At 46.7% G+C, this 22,831-nt stretch overlaps 1 protein-coding gene across 2 annotated transcripts in view; it reads right to left on the bottom strand.

The window, feature by feature from the left end:
- Positions 1–6,349: 6,349 nt before the first annotated feature.
- Bin2 (bridging integrator 2) overlaps positions 6,350–22,831 on the bottom strand; it is a 47,305-nt gene continuing 30,823 nt past the window's right edge. Inside the window, exons 6-12 of one of the 2 annotated variants that reach the window (XM_045152848.1) lie at positions 20,795–20,902; positions 20,424–20,509; positions 18,344–18,419; positions 16,323–16,405; positions 13,951–14,671; positions 8,797–8,868; positions 6,350–6,758 (exon numbers count right to left, since the gene is read on the bottom strand). In XM_045152848.1, the coding sequence (XP_045008783.1) occupies positions 6,735–6,758; positions 8,797–8,868; positions 13,951–14,671; positions 16,323–16,405; positions 18,344–18,419; positions 20,424–20,509; positions 20,795–20,902 (1,170 nt within the window). In that variant the 3' untranslated portion in view covers positions 6,350–6,734. The remainder of the gene's footprint in view (positions 6,759–8,796; positions 8,869–13,950; positions 14,672–16,322; positions 16,406–18,343; positions 18,420–20,423; positions 20,510–20,794; positions 20,903–22,831) is intronic. The other variant, XM_045152850.1, reaches the window with a different exon arrangement.

Consider the following 22,831-nt stretch of genomic DNA (forward strand, 5'->3'; position numbering starts at 1 on the left):
GCCTGCCCGGGTCTGAACCACTGCAAACAAATCCCAGAAGCTTGAACCACCTTGTGCATCTGGCTTATGTGGGTACTGGGAATCAAACCCCGGGTCTTAAGGCTTGGCAGGCAAGCACCTTAATCACTATGCCATCTCTCCTGACCAACTTTATTTCATTTTAATTTATTCATTTTATTATTTTTTTGGTGTGTTTTTCGAGGTAGGGTCTCACTCTAGCTCAGGCTGACCTCGAATTCACTCTGTAGTCTCAGGTTGGCCTTGAACTCACGGTGAGGTGATCCTCCTACCTCTGCCTCCCTTCCGAGTGCTGGGAGTAAAGGAGTGTGGCACCACACCTGGCTTTTGAACTTTTTTTTTTTTTTTTTTTGAGGTAGGGTCTCAGTCTAGCCCAAGCCCACCTGGAATTCACTATGAAGTCTGAGGCTGCCCTCAAACTCACAGTGATCCTCCTACCTCTGCCTCTTGAGTGCTGGGATTAAAGGCGTGCGCCACCAGGCTTGGCTTCAGCTTTCTTTTCCTTTCCTTCTTTTATTTAGTAACAGATCTGATTTATGTGTGTCTGTCTGTCTGCGAGGTACATACATGGAAGTCAGAGGACAGCGTAGTGTCCTGACTCTTGCCTTTTGCCTTGCCTGAGGCAGGGCTCTTTGGTTGTTCATTGCTGCACACTCCAGGCTAGCTGGCTTGCAAGCCACAGATTCTCCTGTCTCCACCTTCCATCTCCCTGCAGGAAAGCTTAGACTATAACTTCTGGGGACCCAAACACCCACTACTTGCATAGAAAACTCTTTTTACCTACTGAGGCATTTCCTCGGCCCTAGGGTTATGTTTTAGAGAAGTAGCTCCTAAGGGTCTGGGTCCAGGAAACTGGGCTGTCGCTCCAGACCTCTGGCCTGGCCATTGTGGGTGTGCGCCCGGTTGCTCATCCTGGGAGTGGCCACTGTGTGCAGCCACAAGCCCGCCAGAGAGAAAGGAAATGGCTTAGAGAACATTAAGGGAGCATTTTCCTGACTGATGAAAAAACAACACAGTTATCATCGTCTAACGTTGCTAGAAGGTTAGGCGGTTATTATATATTGTAAAAACAAAGTGCGGGGAGCTGGCAAGATGGCTTAGTGGTTAAGGCGCTTGCCTGCGAAGCCTAAATACTCATGTCTGACTCTCCAAGTCCCATGTAAGCCAGATGCACAGTGATGCAAGTGTGCAAGGTTGCACATGCGCACAAGGAGGCACACACATCTGGAGTTTGATTGCAGTGGCTGGAGGCCCTGGCATGCCATTTCTCTCTCCCTTTCTCTCTCTCACATAAAAAAAAAGGCCAGTCTGTTGGATTTGCCTCAAAAACAAACAACAACAAAACAAACAAACAAACCAAAAAAAACCAGGGAAGCTGGACATGGTGGTGCACGCCTTTAATCCTAGCACACAAGAGGCAGAGGTAGGAGGTCACTGTGAGACTACATAGTGAATTCCAGGTCAGCCTGCTAGACTGAGACCCTACCTTGAAAAAAAAAATAATAAAATAAAATAAATAAAGGGGGAAATGGCCCCTAGATATCAACACATAATTCCAGTTCATGTGTGGACACATTTATTGGAAGAGCCTATAAGCACCTCACACTCCTTGTGTCCAGTGCTTGCAGAGGACCCCAGGAGCTTGTTTTGGGTTTTTTCCAAATATAGTCTCACTTTAGCACAAGGTGACCTGACACTCGCTACGTGGTCTCGGGGTGGCCTTGAACTCATAGCAGTCCTCTGCTGAGAACTGGGATTAAAGACGTGTCACCATGCTCGGCTTGAGTTTGTTTTTTGTAGTTTAAGCCATCATTGATGCCCGACAACCTGAATATAAAGTCACAATTGGCTAAGCCTTGATGCCTGTACCTACCCACTAAACTACCACAATAATAATAAAAATATGGGGACATGCTGGGTGTGGAGGTTCACGCCTTTAAGTTCAAGGCCCACCCTGAAACTACATAGTGAATTCCAGGTCATTGAAACCCCACCTTGAAACCACCCCCCAAAAAAAAAATCAGAAGAAGCCGGTCGTGGTGACACGCCTTTAATCCCAGCACTTGGGAGGCAGAGGTAGGAGGATCGCCATGAGTTTGAGGCCACCCTGATACTACAAAGTGCATTCTAGGTCAGCCTGGACTAGAGTGAAATCCTGCCTCAAAAAAAACCAAAATAATAATAACAATAATAAATATGGTGATATGTGATTGCTGTTTATCCTAAAAGACCCTCCTCACCACCAAGTTCTACAATTTCTACTCCTGCTTGTGTTCTTCCCGTCATTATAGACACGAGCACGTTGTGCCATCCCCTGCCCTCAGTAATGCCCATCACAGTCCCCTATGTCGCTGTAGGATGAGCGCACCAGGCAAGCCGAGCCAGCAGCTTCTTCCCCAGGAAGCGTGGCTCTGGAGAGGACGTGGAGCAGGCGGAGGCCTCGGCTGAGGCTGGAGCAATCCTCACCCCAGCTGCAGACAGCCCTGGGCTGGTTCGCATCGGCCCTGCAGCCTGACTGCTCTTCATTTCTGCGTGCTGTCTGCCGTCCTTCCTGCATATCCTCTGTTGCTTCATTCTGCCAGTTGTAGCTTGCAGCCAAAGTCCAGATAAACGTGTTTCCTCCTGTAGTTACCATTTCAGGAAGCAATACCACCAGATAGACTCTAGTCTCGTATGCTTAACCTTGAACATTTCCTTAAGACTTTAATGTTCAGGGCTGGAAAGCTGTCACAGTGATTAAAGCCAAAGGACCCAGGTTTGATTCCCCAGGACCCACATAAGCCAGATGCATGAGGTGGCACATGCGTCTGGAGTGTGTTTGCAGTGGCCAGAGGCCCTCGCGTGCTCTCTCTCTCTCTCAATCGATCTCCCTTTGTATCTGCCTCTTTATCTCTTATAAAATAAAAAGAATGCTGGGGGGGGGGTTGGAGAGAGGGCTCAGAGGTTAAAGGCTCTTGCTTGCAAAGCCTGATGGCCCGGGTTCCATTTCACAGTGACCACATAGACCCAGAGGCACAGAATGGTGCATGCATCTGCATTTCATTTGCAATGGCAGGAGGCCCTTGTGTGTCCATTCTCTCTCTCTTAACTAAATAAATATTTTAAAATAAGAGTGCTGGAGAGATGATTCAGCAGTTAAGTACACTTTCTGTGCAAGCATGAGGGCCTGAGATTGGCCAAGTTCAAATCACCAGATCCCATGTCAAACAGCTGAGGGGGCCACGTGAGCCTGTAACCCCAGTCTTGCAGGGGAGCCGGGGGAGACCCGAGAGTCATCAGAGCCTTACAGGCTTCAGAGTCAATAAGAACATGCTTCCACTCAAAACAAGACCAGGCAGAAAAGCAATGGGGCTCTTCCCGCAGTCCCGTTCCTGCCACTTCAGGTAAGCATACATCACACATACCAATACACGCGTGCACACAAGCAAAAAGAAAAAAAACAAAGCCGGGTGCGGTGGCGCACGCCTTTAATCCCAGCGTTCAGGAGGCAGAGGCGGGAAGGTCACTGTGAGTTCAAGGTCACCCTGAGACTACACAGTGAATTCCAGGTCAGCCTGGGCCAGAGTGAGATCTTACCTCAAAAACCCAGAAAAACAAACAAAGAATGAATTCCAAGAAAGTTGTATGAGAATATGTCATCAACTCCAACCTGATCTTACCCATTGGAAAACCTCACTGGATTCTCACTAGATCTGACCGTAACTGACATTCTTAAAAATCCTCCGTACTCAAATGTATCAAGAATGGAAATCTGGGCTGGAGAGATGGCTTAGCGGTTAAGCGCTTGCCTGTGAAGCTTAAGGACCCCAGTTCGAAGCTCCATTCCCCAGGACCCATGTTAGCCAGCTGCACAAGGGGGCATCTGGAGTTCCTCTGCAGTGGCTGGAAATCCTGGAGTGCCCATTCTCTCTCTCTCTCTCTCACTCTCTCTCTCTGTCACTCTCAAATAAATACATAAAAATAAACAACAGCAACCAAAAAAAAAAAAAAAAAAGAATGAAAATCTGGGCTGGAGAGATGGCTCAGTGGTAAGGCACTTGCCTACAAGGCCTAATGACCCAGGTTTAATTCCCCAGTACTCATGTAAAGCCAGATGCACAGAGTGGCCTATGTATTTGGAATTTTTTTTGCAGTGGCTAGAGGCCCTAGCATGCCCATTCTCTCTCTGTTTGCAAATAAATAATTTTGTTTCTGTTTTTTGAGGCAGGGTCTCACTCTAGCTCAGGCTGACTTGGAATTCACTATGTAGTCTCAGGGTGGCCTTGAACTCATGGCAATCCTTCTGCCTCTGCCTCCCAAGTGTTAGGATTAAAGGCATGCGCCACCCTACCACACCTGGCTCAATAAATGTATTTTTAAAAAAGAATGAAAATCTAAGATGTATTACTATAGAAGTTCCTATACAAGTCAACAATGTGTAGCAGATCAACTGGTTTCTGTTGTCACCAGACATATTCAAACAACCAACACACCGAGGCACAAAACATCTTTGTGTCAGTGTTTTCCACAGTATGTGTGTGACTCATTAATGACTCATTAAATCAATTCTGCTCTGGTTAAGCAAAGAACATAAAAACTCTTAAGAGTTTATCATGCATCCTTGTCCAAGCCATCATTAATTCCTCCCCATCCTGCTTGCTGCTCAGCATTTTCATGGCTGCTTTAAAGATCTTACTTTCTGGGCTGGGGAGATGGATCACTGGTTGAAGACATTTGTTTGAAGGGCCTGATGGCCTAGTTTCAATTCCCACTAGCCACATAGAGCCAGATGTTCAAAGTGGCACATGCACCTGGAATTTGTTTGTAATGGACTAGACCTGGAGCATCCATTTTCTCTCTCACTCTTTCTGCTTGCAAATAACTTAAATTTTTTTTTTTAAACTTATTTTAGAGAGAGAGAGAGGCAAGTAGAGAGAGAGAATGGGCGCACCAGGCTCTCCTGACCAGTGCAAATGAACTCCATATGCATGTGCCTCCTTGTGTGTCTGGCTTTACATTGGGTCCTGGGGAATTGAACCTGGGTCCTTTGGCTTTGCAGGCAAGCACCTTAACTGTTAAGCCATCTCTCCAGCCCATAAAAAAATTTTAAAAACAATGTTACTTTTTTCCCCCATTATGATTTTCTAGTACCTAAAACCGATACTGGGTACGTGGTCCAGAGTAAGTGCTTACTACATGCTCACTGAATGACTGATGGCTAACCACCTCATTGCTCATCTCAAGGCATGAATGCCGAGAATTCTAGCACTTGGACTTGAGAGTTGGAGGTAAGAGGATCAAGGAGTTCAAGGCCAATCTGGGCTTGAGACTGTGTCAAAAGACAAAACAACAAGAAGTAAAGGGCTGGAGAGATGGCTCAGCACTTACGGCACTTGCCTGAGAAGCCTAAGGACTCATGTTCAACACTTCAGGTCCCAGACGCACAGTGATGCAAGCGCACCAGGTCACACATGCGCACAAGGGGGCACATACATCTAGAGCTTGAATCCAGTGGCCGGAGGCCCTGGCACACCGATTCTTTCTCTCTGTCTCTCTCATGCTTTCACTCTCTCTTGCATTTAAAAAAAGAAGAAAGGATCAGGCATGGTGGTACATGCTTTTAATCCCAGCACTTGGGAGGCAGAGGTAGGAGGATCACTGTGAATTTGAGGCTGGCCTGAGATTATATAGTGAATTCCAGGTCAGTTGGGGCTGCAGCAAGACCCTTCTTCAAAAAAAAGGGGGGAGGGGAGGTTGGAGAAATGGCTTAGTGGTTAAAGCACTTGCCTGCAAAGCCAAAGAACCCAGGATCAATTCTCCAGGACCTACATAAGCCAGATGTAGATGTACAAAGTGGTGCGTGCATCTGGAGTTCATTTGTAGCGGCTGGAGAGCCTGGTGTGCCCATTCTCTCTCAAATAAATAAAAATAAAAATGAACCAAAGACAAAGCAGGGGGGAGTCGGGTAGAAGAGCATTTGCACTTGGACTTCCGACTCCCAGTTTAGAGCCATTTCCACTACATTACTGTGCTTTGTGTCCGTCGCATCACTTGAGGTCTCACATTAAATCTGTCTGCCTCACAATCCTATGCCCACTGGAAATAGACTGGAGACACTAGACACAGTTCTAAAGGATATTCCCATTTCCCAGAGGACTTGTTTATGCAGGAACATGGCTGGGTTGAGATACACCACAAAAGAACTCCAGCCAGGAAGGTTGGGTGAGCTGGGGTCAGAGATATGACTAAAACTTTCTGAACCTAGGGCAAAATCAATAACCTTGTCTTGTCTAAGTGGAAAACAGTGTGCAGGGCAGGAGCAACGCCCTGTGTCAAACAAGGAATCTGCACCTAGTCAAAAATAATCACACTTTATTTAAAATCTCTTCTTTCGGCTGTAAGTCTCGCCAGTGGAGTGACAGTTCAGATGTGTTTCGCCCTCCCCCTCTGAGAAGGTGTGGCTGTGTCTCTGTGGACGAGTGTAAGTCCACACGTACTTTTGCCTTTTAGCGTCGTCATAACTCTGCCTTTAAAGCCTCATTGTAACAATGCTCAAGCCTTAAGTAAATTACCCCCTGAGTCTGACATCCTCCTCTCCCTCTGGCTGCAATGTAGACTCCAGTAACGCCAGGTCTCCAGAGGCAGCCTGCACTCACACTGCTGAGACCCTCATGCGCTTCTGCCTGTTGCAGTGATTGCTTCTTTAGGGAGATGAGAGGGAAATGTCCTTTCTGCAGTTACTCATTCTCACTTGCAGATTCCTGCAAAGTAAACAACATGGCATTAAGTGCTGCTCTGCTCTCCCACCAACCACTTGAGAGGGTGTAAAAGCTCAACTAAAAAAAATATATATATATATTTATGAATTTATTAGAGAAAGGCATAAAGGAGAGAAGAGAAAGGGAATAGGCACACCAGGACCTCTAGCCACTGCAAATAAACTCCAGATGCATGCACCACCTTGTGCAGCTGACTTTACGGGTCCTGGGGAATCTAACCTGGGTCCTTTGGCTTTGCAGCAAATGCCTTAACCACTAAGCAGCCCTCCTGCCTGCAAAGCTTTTTTTAAAAAATTATTTATTTGCAAGCAGAGAGAGAGAATGAATGGAATGGGTGTGCCAGGGCATCTTGCCACTGCCAACAAACTCCTGATGCATGTGCTACTTTGTGCCTGTGGCTTACGTGGGAACTGAGGAATTGAACCTAGGGCCATCAGACTTTGCAAGCAAGAACCTTTAACAGCTGAGCCAACTCTCCAGCCCAAAGCTCAACTTCTTTCCCTCTTTATTTTATTATTATTATTATTATTATTGTTATTATTGGTTTTTCTTTTTGAGGTAGGGTCTCACTCTAGCTCAGGCTGATCTGGAATTCACTATGTAGTCTCAGGGTGGCCTTGAACTCACGGAGATCCTACTACCTCTGCCTATTGAGTGCTGGGATTAAAGGCGCGCACTACCACGCCCGACCCTCTTTCTCTTGAATTCTGTAATTCAGGGACATTTCACTGGCCTCTACTGAGAGCACTGATGTGAAACTGGTCACAGAGTTGCCGCAGGGAGCTGGGGAGATGGCTTAGCAGCTGAAGGACTTGCCAGAGGTATGAAGAATTGCATGCACTGCGCATGCCCTCTGTGGAGAATGAGAACCTTGCTCCTCTGTAGCTGCCCTGTTCTTAGAAATGGGCACCGTGTGCTAACAGAACAGGTGTTCAAAAGTCGGGAACCAATTTTGTGACCTGCCCTTACTATTTATCTTATGGAATGTGGTTTTGTATTTACCGAACTCCTGGTTCCGTTTGATGTCACCATCCTGAGTTTTTTGTGCCACACTGTATGTGTAAGTATATGCATGAGATATGTTCTTGTCTATCTGTAAAACCTTGCTCTTTTTGAAGTAAGCACAGGCCCAGCTGAATCAGTATTCAGGAGATAAGATTAGTTGTAGGCTGTGTTGGGAATGGGCACAGAGACACCGGAATGTCTCACTTCCTGAGTGGAGTTCTGGGATTACAGATGTGAGTCACCACACCTGGTTTATGCAGTCTACCCCATCTCTTTCTTTTTTGTTTTTTTCGAGGTAGGGTCTCACTCTAGCCCAGGCTGACCTGGAACTCACTATATAGTCTCAGGCTGGCCTTGAACTCATGGTGATCCTCCTACCTCTGCCTCCCGAGTGCTGGGATTAAAGACGTGCGCCACCGTGCTTGGCTTCTTTTTTTATTTTTAATTTTTTAAAATTTCTTTTTATTTGAGAGAGGGAAAGCGGGAGAGAGAGAGAGAGAGAGGGAGAATATGGGTGTACCAGGGCCTCTAGCCACTGCAAACAAACTCCAGACACATGCATGCACCACCTTGTGCATCTGGCTTACACGGGTCCTGGGGAATCGAACCTGGGTCCTTTGGCTCTGCAGGTAAGTGCCTTAACCACTAAGCAATCTCTCCAGCCCTTTAACATATTTTTATTTACTTATTTGCAAATGAATACCAGAGGCATGTGCTGCTGTGCACCTGGCACTACATGAGTCCCGGGGAATCAAAGCTGAAATGCTCACTTGGCTTAGCAGGCAAGCGCCTCAACGGCCAGTCCATCTCTGCAGCCCCTCCTTACCTCTTCGTTTTTTTGTGTGTGTGGGTTTTTTTTTTTTTTGGTTTTTTGAGGTAGGGTCTCACCCTAGCCTTGGCTGACCTGGAATTCACTATGGAGTCTCAGGGTGGCCTTGAACTCACAGTGATCCTCCTACCTCTGCCTCACGAGTGCTGGGATTAAAGGCGTGCGCCACCACGCCCAGCTCCTTACCTGTTCTTGAGGCTCAGGTACAGTGATGTTCTTTGCTGGATCCAAAGAGTCATGACTTTGAAGGCCTTGCTCCTACAAAGACAAGTGTCCCAGCCTCTTGGCATGGAGGGTCTTCTATGCCTCCTGCTTCTGAAGGCTCATGAGTAATAAAAAGACAAATATGGGGTGCTGCTTCCCCGAGCTGAAGTATTAGGGGAGGCGTTCCTTTGTGCTCTTTTGCAGATGAAAACCAGGCATGAGCCAGGTGTGGTGGCGCACATCTTTGATCTCAGCACTCGGGAGGGTCGCTGTGAGTACAAGGCCAGCCTGAGACTAGAGTGAGTTCCAGGTCAGCCTGGGCTAGAGTGAGACCCACACCCTGTGATTATGTGACATGCTGTTGTGTATGTGTCTGTGGAGTCTTCCAACCCCTACTGGCCACTTTCAAACTAGTTTGGTGCCATCTGGTCAGGCATCTCACCATAACCCTCTCTCTACCATACACCTGACCACAAATCATATATCCTTACCTCTTAACATCGGGGAAGAATTAAGTTTTTTCAAGGTGACCCATCCTTGTTTTTTTTTTTTTTTTTTTTTTTTTCATTTTTTGAGGTAGGGTCTCACTCTAGCCCAGTTTGACCTGGAATTTGCTATGAGTCTCAGGGTGCCCTCAAACTCACAGGGATCCTGCCACCTTTGCTTCCCGAGTGCTGGCATTAAAGGTATGTGCCACCACACCTGGCTAATGTTTTTTGTTAGTCCTTTAAGCTCTCCTTTTCCTTAATTTCCTTTTTCTTAATTTTTTCCACTCTACTTTTATTTATTTATTTATTAATTTTGGTTTTTCGAGGTAGGGTCTTGCTCTAGCCCAGGCTTACCTGGAATTCACTATCAAGTCTCAGAGTGGCCTCGAACTCACGGCAATCCTCCTACTTCTGCCTCATGGGTGCTGGGATTAAAGGCGTATGCCACCACGCCCGGCTTACTTTTTTTTATTTTTTAATTTAATTAATATATTTATTTGAGAGAGCATGAGAGAAAAAGAGGCAGACAGACAGACAGACAGATACACACACTCACACACACAGAATGGGCACGCCAGGGCCTCCAGCCACTGCAAACGAACTCCAGATGCATTGCCACCTTTTGCATCTGGCTTACATGGGTCCTGGGGAATCAAACCGAGGTCCTTTGGCAAACACCTTAACTGCTAAACCATCTCTCCAGCTTCCACTCCACTTTTTGTTTGCTTATTTTCTTTTTTATGAGAGAGAGAGGGAGGGAGAGAATGGGTATGCCAGGGTCTCTATCCACTGCAAATGAACTCCGGACGCATGTACCATCATGTGCATCTGGTGGGATCTGGGGAATTGAACCTGGGTCTTTAGGCTTTGCAGGTGAGTGGTTTAACCACTAAGCAATCTCTCCAGCCCTGCTTATTTGTTCTTTGAGGCAGGGTTTTGTTATATAACCCAGGCTGGCCCTGGACTCTGGATCCTTCTTTTAAATATTTATTTTTATTTATTTGAGACACACACACAGACAGAATGGGTGGACCAGGGCCTCTAACCACAGCAAATGAACTTCACATGCATGTGCCACCTTATGCATCTGTCTCGCGTGGGACCTGGAGAATCAAATCTGGATCCGTAGGCTTTGTAGGCAAATACCTTAACTGCTAAGCCTTCTCTCCAGCCTGGGTCCATTTTTTTTTTTTTTTTTCCCAGGTAGGGTCTCATTCTAGCCCAGGCTGATCTGGAACTCACTCTGTAGTCCAAGGCTGGCCTCATACCTCTGCCTCCTGAATGCACTGGGATTCCAAGCATGTGTGAGCATGGGAGGGAGGGAGAGAGGAAGGGGCAGACATTAGGCTTCACAAGCACCTTAACTGCTAAGCCATCTCTCTAGCCCTCATTCCTTTTTCTGTTTGTTTGTTTGTTTTTATTTATTTATTTGAGAGTGGCAGAGAAAGAGAGAGAGAGAGAGGATGGGTGTGGCAGGGCTGCAAACGGACACCAGATGCGTGCGCCCCCTTGTGCATCTGGCTAACATGCATCCTGGGGAATTGAGCCTTGGACTGGGTCCTCAGGCTTCAGAGGCAAGTGCTTAACCATTAAGCCATCTCTCCAGCTCCCTCATTCCTTTTTTTTTTTTTTTTTTTGAGGTAGGGTCTCACTCTAGCTCAGGCTGACCTGGAATTCTCTCTGTAGTCTCGAGTGTTGGGATTAAAGGCATGCACTACCGCGCCCAGTCCTCATTCCTTTTTTTATGCACATGTGTATGTAGTATGTGTGCAGATATGCAGATACGCATACCCATGTGTGCTCATGAGTAGAGGTTGGAGGAGAACATTGGGTGTCTTCTGGTTTCCTTGAGATGGAATCTCTCACTGAACCCAGAGCTGCCAATTTTAGTAAGACTAGCTGACCAGTGAGCCTTATTGAGTCTCAGGTTTTTGCTCCCCACAAGACTGGAGTTATAGGCATGCATGGACATAATCAGCTTTTTAAAAAAATTTGGTTTTTCAGCTAAAGATTGATCTACCATATGACCCAGCTATAGCACTCCTAGGCATATATCCAAAGGACTCATCTCATTTCCTTAGAAGTACATGCTCAACCATGTTTATTGCTGCTCAATTTATAATAGCTGGGAAATGGAACCTGCCTAGATGTCCCTCAACAGATGAGTGGATAATGAAGATGTGGCACATTTATACAATGGAGTTCTACTCAGTGGTAAAGAAAAATGAATTTATGAAATTTGCAGAAAAATGAATGGACCTGGAAAGTATTATACTAAGTGAGGTAACCCAGGCCCAGAAAGCCAAGTGCCACATGTTCTCCCTCATATGTGGATACTAGCTACAGATGACTGGGCTTCTGCGTGGGATTGAAAATACTTAGTAGCAGAGGCCAGTAAGTTAAAAAGGAGACATACAGGGTAGAGAAAGGAAGGGAGGAGGATACTTAATACGTTGATATTGTATATATGTAATTACAATGATTGTAATGGGGAGGTAATATGATTGAGAATGGAATTTCAAAGGGGAAAGTGTGGGGGTGGGGAGGGAGGGAATTACCATGGGATATATTTTATAATCATGGAAAATGTTAATAAAAATTAAAAATTTAAAAAAAAGAAATTTTAAAAGACTAACATGTTTTGAATAAAAAATAACCTATGATAAAAAAATTGGTTTTTATTTGAGAGAGAGTGAAAGAGAAAGAGGCACCAGGTCCTCTAGCCACTGCAAATGAGCTACAGATGCATGTGCCACCTTGTGCATCTGGCTTACGTGGGTCCTGGGGAATACAGCGTGGGTTCTTAGGCTTCACAGGCAAGTGCCTTAACCATTAAACCATCTCTCCAACCCACCATTCTACTTTTTATTATTATTATTATTTATTAGAGACAGAGAGAGGGAGAATGGGCACACCAAGGCCTCTAGCCACTGCAAATGAACTCCAGACACATGCACTACCAATGTGCATCTGGCTTATGAGGGACCTGGAGAATCGAACCTGGATCCTTAGGCTTCACAGGCATGTGCCTTAACCACTAGGCCATCTCTCCAGCCCTACTTTTTAAAGAGCTAATTCTTCTACTGATTTGGAAATTTAAGAAATGTACCTTTTTGTTTCCCAAAGGTAACCCAGGCTGACCTGGAATTCACTATGTAGTTTCAGGGTGGCCTCAAACTCTTGGCGATCCTCCTACCTCTGCCTCCCAAGTGCTGGGATTAAAGTCACCATGCCCAGCTAAGACATTTACCTTTTTGAAAAAAAAAAATCTTTGTGTGTAGAACTTCTCAAAGAGCAAGTCAGGTCTATCTTCTACGTAACTTTTCCACACAATTAGAATACAGCAAAGCTTCACTTCCAGGCCCCTTACAGAATGTGCCTCATTTCAGTGGGAGCCTCAATTATTCTCACCTTTCACAAGGCCATCCCTGTCAGGCATGATGGCACATGCCTGTCACACCAGCATTTGGGAGGGAGAAGCAAGAGAACCATTATAAGTCTGAGGCCAGCCTGACCGACATAGTGAGTTTCAGGCCAGCCATGGCTACACAGCAAAAACCTGTCTCAAAAACTGAAAGACTGTCCCTTTTCCTTTATGTTCTCAGAGTTCCTGCTTTCAAGACCTTCTCATCAAAGAAGATAAACCCTGAACATCTGCTGCCATTTTTTTTTAAATTTTATTTATTTATTTATTTGATAGCGACAGACACAGAGAGAAAGACAGATAGAGGGAGAGAGAGAGAATGGGCGCCCCAGGGCTTCCAGCCTCTGCAAACGAACTCCAGACGCGTGCGCACCCTTGAGCATCTGGCTAACGTGGGACCTGGGGAACTGAGCCTCGAACCGGGTCCTTAGGCTTCATAGGCAAGCGCTTAACCGCTAAGCCATCTCTCCAGCCCATCTGCTGCCATTTTTCTTGGGCCTATTTACCATAGTCAAGTATGATGAACTTAGGAGAGACCCTTTCCCAACCTCATTTAAAAAAAAAAATGAAAACAAAAAATAAAAAACCGAAGCCAGATGTGGTGGTGCACACATTTGATCCTGGCACTCAGGAGGCAGAGGTAGGAGGACTGCCTGAGTTCAAGGCTGTCCTGAGATTACATAGTGAATTCCAGGTCAGCCTGGGCTAGAGTGAAACCCTACCTCAAAAAACCAAAAAAGAAAGAAAGAGAGTTCTGAGGCCATTCTGAGACTACATAGTAAATTCCAGGTCAGCCTGAGTTAGAGACAGACCCTAACTGGAAAAAAAAAAAAAAAAAAAAAGCAGGGGGGTGCTGGAGAGATGGCTTAGCGGCTAAAGTGCTTGTTTGAAAAGCTTAGAGACCCAGGTTCAATTCCCCAGGACCCAAGTAAGCCAAATGCATAAGGTCGTACATGTATACAAGGTGGCACATGCATCTGGAGTTCAATTGCAGTGGCTAGAGGCCCTGGTGCGCCAATTTTCTCTCTCTCATAAAGTAAAAATAAATAAATCAATTTAAGAAATGGAATAGACTCAACCAGCAGTGGGAAGTGGTGTAGCCTATTGCTCAGAGGGCAGAAGCAGGAGACTTGCCAGAGTTCAAAGCCAGCCTGGTCTATCTAGCAAGTTGCCAGCCAGGTTATATGAGAAGAGAAAAAAAGACCCTATGAAACCCCCACTTACCTGGGAGGTGCTCAAGGCGGGGGAAGTGCAAAGGTCTTCTGGGCTAAGGCTGTGGGTGCCCTCCTTCTCCCTGACCTCAGGGGTTCTCAGAGGCTTCTCTGGGGCTTCTGCATTGGGAAAAGCTTCTGAGGAGGCCCCTGAATTGGGGACTGGAGCCCCGCCAGAGGGTGGAGGGCTGCAGGACTCATTCCCTGAGCAAGGCTTGGGGCTCGGAGGGCCTTTGGGTGGAGGAGGCCGGCCAGGGGGTGCTGAGCTCCTCTGGATGGAGGCTCCCTTCTTGGGCTGTTCAGCTCCCTCACTTGCGGTGCGGGGGCGGAGGACTACCTCTGGGAAGGAGGAGGATGGCTGCTCTGAAGGGGTCAGGGCCCCCCTGGGTGATGGCACCGGGGAGCTCTGCAGAACTCCCTCCTGAGGCCTGGACCCCTCGGTGGGGGAAGGCGGCGCCTGGACTGGGCCGTTGCAGGCTGGCCCAGGCTCTTGCTCCTCTGGCTCTTCCTCCTCAGAGGAGCTGGCTTCGGGGGACCCCTCCGATTCCCCGTCTTGTAGAGACTTGGCTTTGACCTCAGACTCATCCCCCGGGGTGGCCTCAGATTCACTCTCGCTGGTCGCAGAGAGTGCAGTTGGGGAGAGCCCAGCGGGACTGGAGGGCGAGGTCGGTGGGCTGGAGACCAAAGAGGGGGTTCGAACTGGGGAAGAGATGACCAAAGAGCGCCTGCTGTTGCTAAAAAAGAAAGCATTTGGATTCAGAACCAGATAGCCCAAGTCTTTATCATGCACACACGGAGAATAGAGCAATTAAGAATGATACTGCTACAAATGAACACCAGGATGCTTGCATGACTTTTTGCCTCTGGTATATGGGTATACCTGGGGAATTGAACCTGGCCTTTTTTTTTTTTTGGTTTTTCAAGGTAGGGTCTCACTCTGGTCCAGGGCTGACCTGGAATTAACTCTGCAGTCTCAGGATGGCCTGGAACTCACAGCGATTCTCCTACCTCTGCCTCCCGAGTGCTGGGATTAAAGGCGTGCGCCACCACGCCTGGCTGAACCTGGCCTTTTTAAGCAAGCACCTTTAACCACTAGCCATCTTCCCAGCCTAAATAAACTTCTTTTAAAAACTATGTAATGTAGCCGGGCTTGGTGGCACACACCTTTAATCCCAGCACTCAGGAGGCAGAGGTAGGAGGATCACAGTGAGTAGTGAGTTCGAGGCCACCCTGAGACTACATAGTGAGTTCCACAGGCCAGCTTGAGCTAGAGTGAAACCCTATCTTGGAAAACCAAAAAACAAACAAACAAACAAAAAACTATCCCAGGTAGTCAGGCTTGGTGGTGCATGCCTTTAATCACAGCATGCTGGAGGCTGAGGCAGGAGGATCACCATGAGTTCCAGGCCACCCTGATAGTACATAGTGAATTCCAGGTCAGCCTGGGCAAATAGAGCGAGACACTACCTCGAAGAAACAAAAAGAAAAAAATTTAAAAAAAAAACAGTATTTTTATGTATGTGAATATATATACATGAAATAAAAGTAAAAAGACATGCATACAAATAGCAAATACTAAGTTTAACATAGCAATCATCTTTGGTGCAAATAGGGACAGCTGAAGGAGAAAGGAACACTGGGAGTTTCAATTATGTTTCCTTTTTTTGTTTGTTTGTTTTTTGTTTTTCCACCGTAGGGTCTCAGTCTAGCCCAGGCTGACTTGGAATTCACTCTGTAGTCTCAGGGTGGCACTGAACTCACAGTGATCCTCCTTCCTCTGCCTCTTGGGATTAAAGGCGTGCACCATGTCTAGCTTTTTTTTTTTTTTTTTTTTTTAAGAGGTAGGGTCTTGCTCTGTAGCCTAAGCCAGATGAGAACTCATGTAGCCCAGGCTGGCCTCAAGTTTATAGCAATCCTGCCTAGATTCTGAAGAGCTGGGATTACAGGCATGAGCTACAGTAGTTGATTTCTTTTTCTTTTCTTTTTATTTATTTATTAAAGAGAGAAAGAATGGGCATGCCAGGGCCTGGACTCACTGCAAATGAACTTCAGACGTATGTGCCACTTTGTGCATCTGGCTCTACATGGGTTCTGGGGAATCGAACCTGGGTCCTTAGGCTTTGAAGGCAAGTGCCTTAACTGCTAACAGCCAGGTAGCTGATTTAAGTTTGGGTGGTAGGTGTATGACTCCGTGTATTATTCTTCATACCTTTAGTTCTGTCTGAAATGTTTGATGTCAAGGAAGATTATTTATATAGGGGCCTAGAGCAAACAGCATGAGGACTGACCACAAAAGTGAGGCCCGGGCCTGGGACTGGACGTCAGCATGTTGACCCTGTCTACACACAGGTCAGAGGAAGCGGAAGAGTCCCAGACTGTGCTCACCTCGACAGGCCCTTCACCACGAAGACCTTGTTGGAATGCTGCTTCTCCAGCTTGCTCATCACTTCATATAGGTTGTGGTTCAGCTAGGAGAGAGGACGGGATGTTAGCCAAATGGAAGCCCACGACCACCTTCTTTACCACACAGCTTCCCAAAGCCTCACCCTTCCATCTCTAACACTGCCATGCAGGAGCCGGCCCACTCTATAACACTTCCTCCTTGCTTTTTTTCTTTTCTTTTTGAAGACTTTTATTATTTATTTATTTACTGGAGACGGGGGTGGGGTGGAGGGAGAAGGGCACGCCAGGGCCTCTAGCCAATGAAAACAAACTCCAGAGGCTTGCACCATCATGTGCAACTGGCTTACGTTGGACCTGGGGGATCGAATCTGGGTCCTTAGGCTTTGCAGGCAGGCACCTTAACTGCTAATCATTCTTTCCAGCCCCTTGACTGTTTTCTCAAAGTGTGTGTATGTGTGTGTGTGTGTGTGTGTGTGTGTGTGTGAGATGTATGTTTGTGTGCAGATGTGTGCACCCCTGCACACGTGATGGCCAGAGGAAGATGTCAGGTACCCTCCTCCATCAGAGTTCTTCTTTTTTTCTTTTTCTTTTTTTTTTTTGGTTTTTCAAGGTAGGGTCTCACTCTAGCTCAGGCTGACCTGGAATTCACTATGTAGTCTCAGGGTGGCCTTGAGCTCACAGGGATCCTCCTACCTCTGCTGGGATTAAAGGCGTGCGCCACCACGCCCGGCCATCAGTATTTGTTTGGTCTCTCAATGAATCCCAACAAAGCTCATGCTGTTTTTCTGATTAGACTGACTGACCAGCATGACCCAGTGATCCTCCTGTCTGTTTACCCCTTGGTGCTGGGATTATATGTATACCCAGCCACACCTGGATTTAAATATATATATATATTTGTGTGTGTGTATGTGGGTGGGCATGGGCATACCGAGGTCTCTTGATGCCTCAAGTGAATTCCAGATGCATGTACCCCTGCGTGCATCTTGCTTTATATGGGTGCTAGGGAATTGACTCTGGGTTGGTAGGTTTTGCAAGCGAGTCCCCACACCTGACCTTTTACTATCTGGGTTCTGGGGACCGAACTCAGCTTGTCATGCTTGTGCAGCGGTACTGGTACCCGCCCAACGATCTCCGCAGTCACGTCCTTGTTTCTTTGTGTCCTAAAGCTCTCTTTCACCATGAGGCTGGCAGCTTTCTCAAGACAGGGTCCATAATAATTTGACTGGAGGTTCTGGCTTTTCTCCAGGGTATGAAAACTCCTCTTTTTTTTACTTTATATTTTTCTAGGCAGGGTCTCACTCCAGCCTAGGCTGACCTGGAGTTCACTATGTAGTCTCAGGGTGGCCTCGAACTCATGGCGATCCACCTACCTCTGCCTGCCAAGTGCAAGGATTAAAGGCGTGCGCCACCACCCCCAGCATGAAAACTCCTCTTAACTATGCAAATCGTAAGAAACTGTGGCAAGGCGTATGTGTGGCTGTACATGAGTATCATGAGTATAATATTGTAGCAGCAAAGAATCTCGTAATCTCAAAGTTAAAACGACCTTATGAAGTCATGTTTTGGGGCTGCCTGTTGCTGAAGTGACTGGTCCCATTCAAGACGGGCACCTAAAAAACTGACTTGTGCTTAAACCCTTCCCTCCCCACTCTCCCACAATTGAGGCTTCACATCATAGTGCCATTTCAGCTGCTCCTCCCATAGGCCTAATCTCTTCATTCATGAGCTCCATTCCTCTTACTCAGGTAAGGAGATGGAGAGCCTCTCTGACCTTGTGCATGGGCACTTCAATACAGTTCAGTACAATCAATCAAGGGCTGCTGGTTCATTGTAAGATAAAAACCGATTTAAAAAGAAGAAGAAGAAATAAAGAAAAGAAAATTGGCAAAAAAAAAAAAAAACACCAAAAAACCAATTTAAACAGCTAAAGAAAGGCAATGAGGGCTTGTATGTAGTAGAAAAACCCACCTAGGAGTCACAATTGACCAGATGTTTCTCACCTTGCTCATCTCCCTGTAGAATACATCCCTCAGATTGGAAATGTTCTGGAAGATGGTCACATAACAGCCAATGCGACTATTAGGAAACAAACAGCAGCCATGAAAGGTAAGGGACAGCAAGGAGGCCTTTGTTTCAAGTACAAGGAAGGAGCTTACGCCAGCACTAGCCACTACCAGGCTTCTTACAGAGAGGCGTCCCATATCCCAGACTCGGATGTTCTGGAATCTGTTTTCATTATAGCTGGGCCAGGAGTACATCTGACTTGAGGGTAGGCACCAAAATTTAACAGATCTCTAGTTTGACAAAGTTATCTGATTTGGGATCTTGCAGTGTTAAAGGAGACATGAAAGCACCTGGAAGATTTTTAAAGGACTATAAAGACAGAAGGCCCTATAATTATAATTACCATCATAAGTAGTTATTTGCTCTCTTTATGCAACACAGGACTTCTATGTCTTTATGTATCTTAATGCAAATCTTCTATTAATGAATCAGGGAAATGAAACTGGGTAAGTTTCCATTCTATTTAAATTAGGAGTTCTGTATTCCTTCATAATATGTGTCATTAAAATGACAGTGGAGCCCACTTGTGGTTCTGGCACTTGGGAGGTTGAGGTACTAAAATCAAAAGTATACCGGGTGTGGTGGTGCACACCTTTAATCCTAGCACTTGGGAGGCAGAGGTAGGAGGTCACTGTGAGTTCGAGGCCACCCTGAGACTACATAGTGAATTCCAGGTCAGCCTGGGCTAGAGTGAAACCCTACTCCAAAAAACCAAAATGAATCATTAAGTAAATTAAATAAATAAATAAAATCAAAAGTATAAGGCTGGCCTAGGCTGCATAGACAACCCTTATTTCAAAAAAGGCTACATGTCAACAAATGTTAAGTAATATGATTGCCCTTAATACAACTGTATCAGATATACTCTGGCCAGGCATGGTGGAACACACCTTTAATCCCAGCACTTTGAAGGCAGAGGTAGGAGGATCTTTGTGAGTTCAGGGTCAATCTAGGACTACAGAGTTAGTTCCAGGTCAGTCTATGCTAGAGTGAGACCCTACCTTAAAAATGAGAAAAAAGGGGCTGGAGAGATGGCTTAGCGATTAAGCTCTTGCCTGTGAAGCCTAAGGACTCCGGTTCAAGGCTCGATTCCCCAGGACCCACGTTAGCCAGATGCACAAGGAGGCACATGCGTCTGGAGTTTCGTTTGCAGTGGCTGGAGGCCCTGGCGTGCCCGTTCTCTCTATCTATCTGCCTCTTTCTCTCTCTGTCTGTCACTCTCCAATAAATAAATAAAATAAACAAAAAAATTTTTTAAAATGAGAAAAAGGGCTAGAGAGATGGCTTAGCAGTTAAGACACTTGCCTGCAAAGCCTAAGGACTCATGTTTGACTCTCCAAGTCCCATGTAAGCCAGAGACACAAAGTGATGTGCGCATGCAAGGCTGTACATGCGCACTAGGGGGCGCACACGTCTGGAGTTTGATTGCAGTGTCTGGAGGCCCTGGCATGCCAGTTCTCTCTCTCGCTCTCTCACATAAAAGGAAAAAAGCTAGTCTGTTGGGCTTGCCTCAAAAAGAACAAACCAAAACAAAACAACATCTTGTGTATAATGAAAATAAGATAGAAGTAGAGCTTCGGTTCCTATTTCTCTTCCAGTGTGAAGAATTCAAATCTGGAACACTTTCCTCTCCTTGGACCGCTGTCATCTTCATTATCATCCCACGGTCATCTTTGGGATGCTTGGGCACTGAGCTGGTGTTAAACGATGCACTCTTGAGCAACGAGAGCCCCCAGGACACAGGACGCAGCCCTTGCCTTGACAAGATCTCGTCTACCCAAGAAGCACCTCACCGTCCAACCCAGAAAGACTGGCAGGACGAGAATGGTGATCTGCGCGTGGCAGGTCAAGAAAACAAGGGCCAGGGAGGTAAAGCACTTGCCGCCTGTCACGCAGCAAGCCAGTGGCAGGCGAAAGCTGCAGCCCACTCTTGGCCCGCTCTTTCCACGAGGTGCCATATTTGGCTTGCCAGTTGGCCTCAGCCTCCACTGGCCCCCTTTGAATGTCCATCATTACCTATTATAAAGGACAGGCAGGTCCTCCAGTAGTTCCTGGTTCAGATCTTCAAACACAGTCTGGGCTTTGCTGAACTCCTCCTCTGCCTGGGCGGTAAAACAGACAAGAGGCAAGAGGCCGACCCCTTTATCCGGTGCGGGTTTTCAGACACCAGGCCTATTTGGAGCCGCACCTCTCCTCTCCTTCCCCAGACCCTCTCCCCAGACACAGGCTCTCCCAACCTCACGATTTTGCCCACCCTTACAGCATCAAGGTCAGGAGACACTGGATTGCCTTCAAGACATAGGATGCTTAATAGACCATTCCTGGCACCACCTGCCAAGGGGCAGGGAAGGGAGAGCACGACGATCTGACCACTTGTTTCCTCTTACCTTGGCAATCTTGACCTCATCTTTCTTCTTAGCATTCTGCAAGGCCTCCAGGTGGTGTCGGGCACTGTCATAGTCCACAAGTTTCCGACCCCGCTTAGCAATTCTCTCCTAGCTCAGGGGGATGAGAATGCAGATGGATAATGCTCACTTTTCTTTTCTTTTTAAATTAATTAATTTTTTTCTCGCTCTGGCCCAGGCTGACCTGGAATTCACTATGGAGTCTCAGGGTGGCCTCGAACTCATGGCGATCCTCCTACCTCTGCCTCCCGAATGCTGGGATTAAAGGTGTGCGCCACCACGCCTGGCCTTTATTTTTTTATTAACAACCTCCATAATTACAGACAATAACCCATGGTAATTTCCTCCCTCCCCCCACTTTCCCCTTTGCAACTCAACTTTCCATCATACCCTTTCACCCTCTCAATCAGTCTCTCTTTTATTTTGATGTCATCATCTTTTCCTCCTATTATGATGGTCTTGTGTAGGTAGTGTCAGGCACTGTGAAGTCATGGATATCCAGGGCATTTTGTGTCTGGAGGAGCACATTGTAAGGAGTCCTACCCTTCCTTTGGCTCTTAACGTTCTTTCCGTCACCTGTTCCGCTGTGGACCCTGTCTACTCAGTTTCCATTGGCCAAAAGATGGGTACAGAGTGCCAAGGAGAGAAGCAGGGTTCTAGGCTTTTCCTACCAGATCTGTTCTTCCTTCCCTTCCTCCCTCCATTCATTCTTCTGTTCATCCTTCTCTTTCCTTTCTGTCTTTCTCTCCCTCCTTCCTTTCAGGCATGTGTATGTATGTGTGTGTGCACAGGTGCATGTGAAGGGTGTGCATACATATGTGTGCACATACATGTAAATGCCAGAGGGTGTCATTCCTCAGGAACCCCATTCCCACCTCCTTTTTTTCTTTTGGGTTTTTTGAGGTAGCGCCTAGGCTGACCTGGAATTCCCTACATAGCCTCAGGCTGGCCTTGAACTCACAGCATCCTCCTACCTCTGCCTCCCAAGTGCTGGGATTGAAGGTGTGTGACACCACGCACAGCCCTCCATCTATTATTCTTGGCTACATGTTGATGGGCTAATATTCTAATATTATGCAGGTAATAGCCACTGTGGGGTCATGAATGCAACTGTCACTTTATGTCTTGAATGGTCCCTGAGCCTTGAAGGGTATGGTAGAAATGTGCTGGGATCAAAGGCGTGTACCACCATGCCTGGCTACCCGTCCACCTTTGTTTTTTTTTTTTTTTTGAGACAGGGTCTCTCCTTGGCCTGGAGCTTGTCAATTTGGCTAGTGGTTGGCCAGTGAGCCCCAGGGATCCAGCCCTCTCCAGCTCCCCAGCACTGGGAGAACAGGCACAAGCCACCACACCAGGCATTTTTATGTGAGTGCTGGAGATTGAACTCAGGACCTAGTTTACTGCCTGAGCCATCTCTTCAGCCTACATTTTACTTTCTTTTTTAAAATTTTTGTTGTTCATATTTATTTATTTGAGAGCTACAGAGAGAGAATGAGGCAGAGAGAGAGAGAGAGAGAGAGAGAGAGAGAGAGAGAGAGAGAATGGGCATGCCAGGGCCTCCAGCCACTGCAAATGAACTCCAGATGCGTGCGCCCCCTTGTGCATCTGGATAACGTGGGTCCTGGGGAATCGAGCCTTGAACCGGGGTCCTTAGGCTTCACAGGCAAGCACTTAATCACTAAGCGGTCTTTCCAGCCCCACATTTTACTTTCTAACAAGGCTTTGTGCCCCAGAGTTCTCTGTCCCAAACTCAGAAGAATCAGGATTTTCAGGTGGTGACGGTAAGGGGCAAGTCGACATACAAAGCATGTGGAAACTTGTATTAAACTAGGATATTTCCTATGAAGCCGTTATAAACTCCTTCAGCTTCCTGGAGAAACAGCCTTGAGAATCCTGCTCGTTAGGACTTCTGGATCTTAGTCCTAAACCTACCGCTGCCAGCTTTATGGCCCAGGGTGAGGTACACTGTATGGCGCTTCGGTAGCCTTGCCAACTCTGGGCAAGCATTGTTCTAGCAGC

Source organism: Jaculus jaculus, chromosome 6, assembly GCF_020740685.1.
Source record: "Jaculus jaculus isolate mJacJac1 chromosome 6, mJacJac1.mat.Y.cur, whole genome shotgun sequence".
Lineage (NCBI taxonomy): Eukaryota > Metazoa > Chordata > Mammalia > Rodentia > Dipodidae > Jaculus > Jaculus jaculus.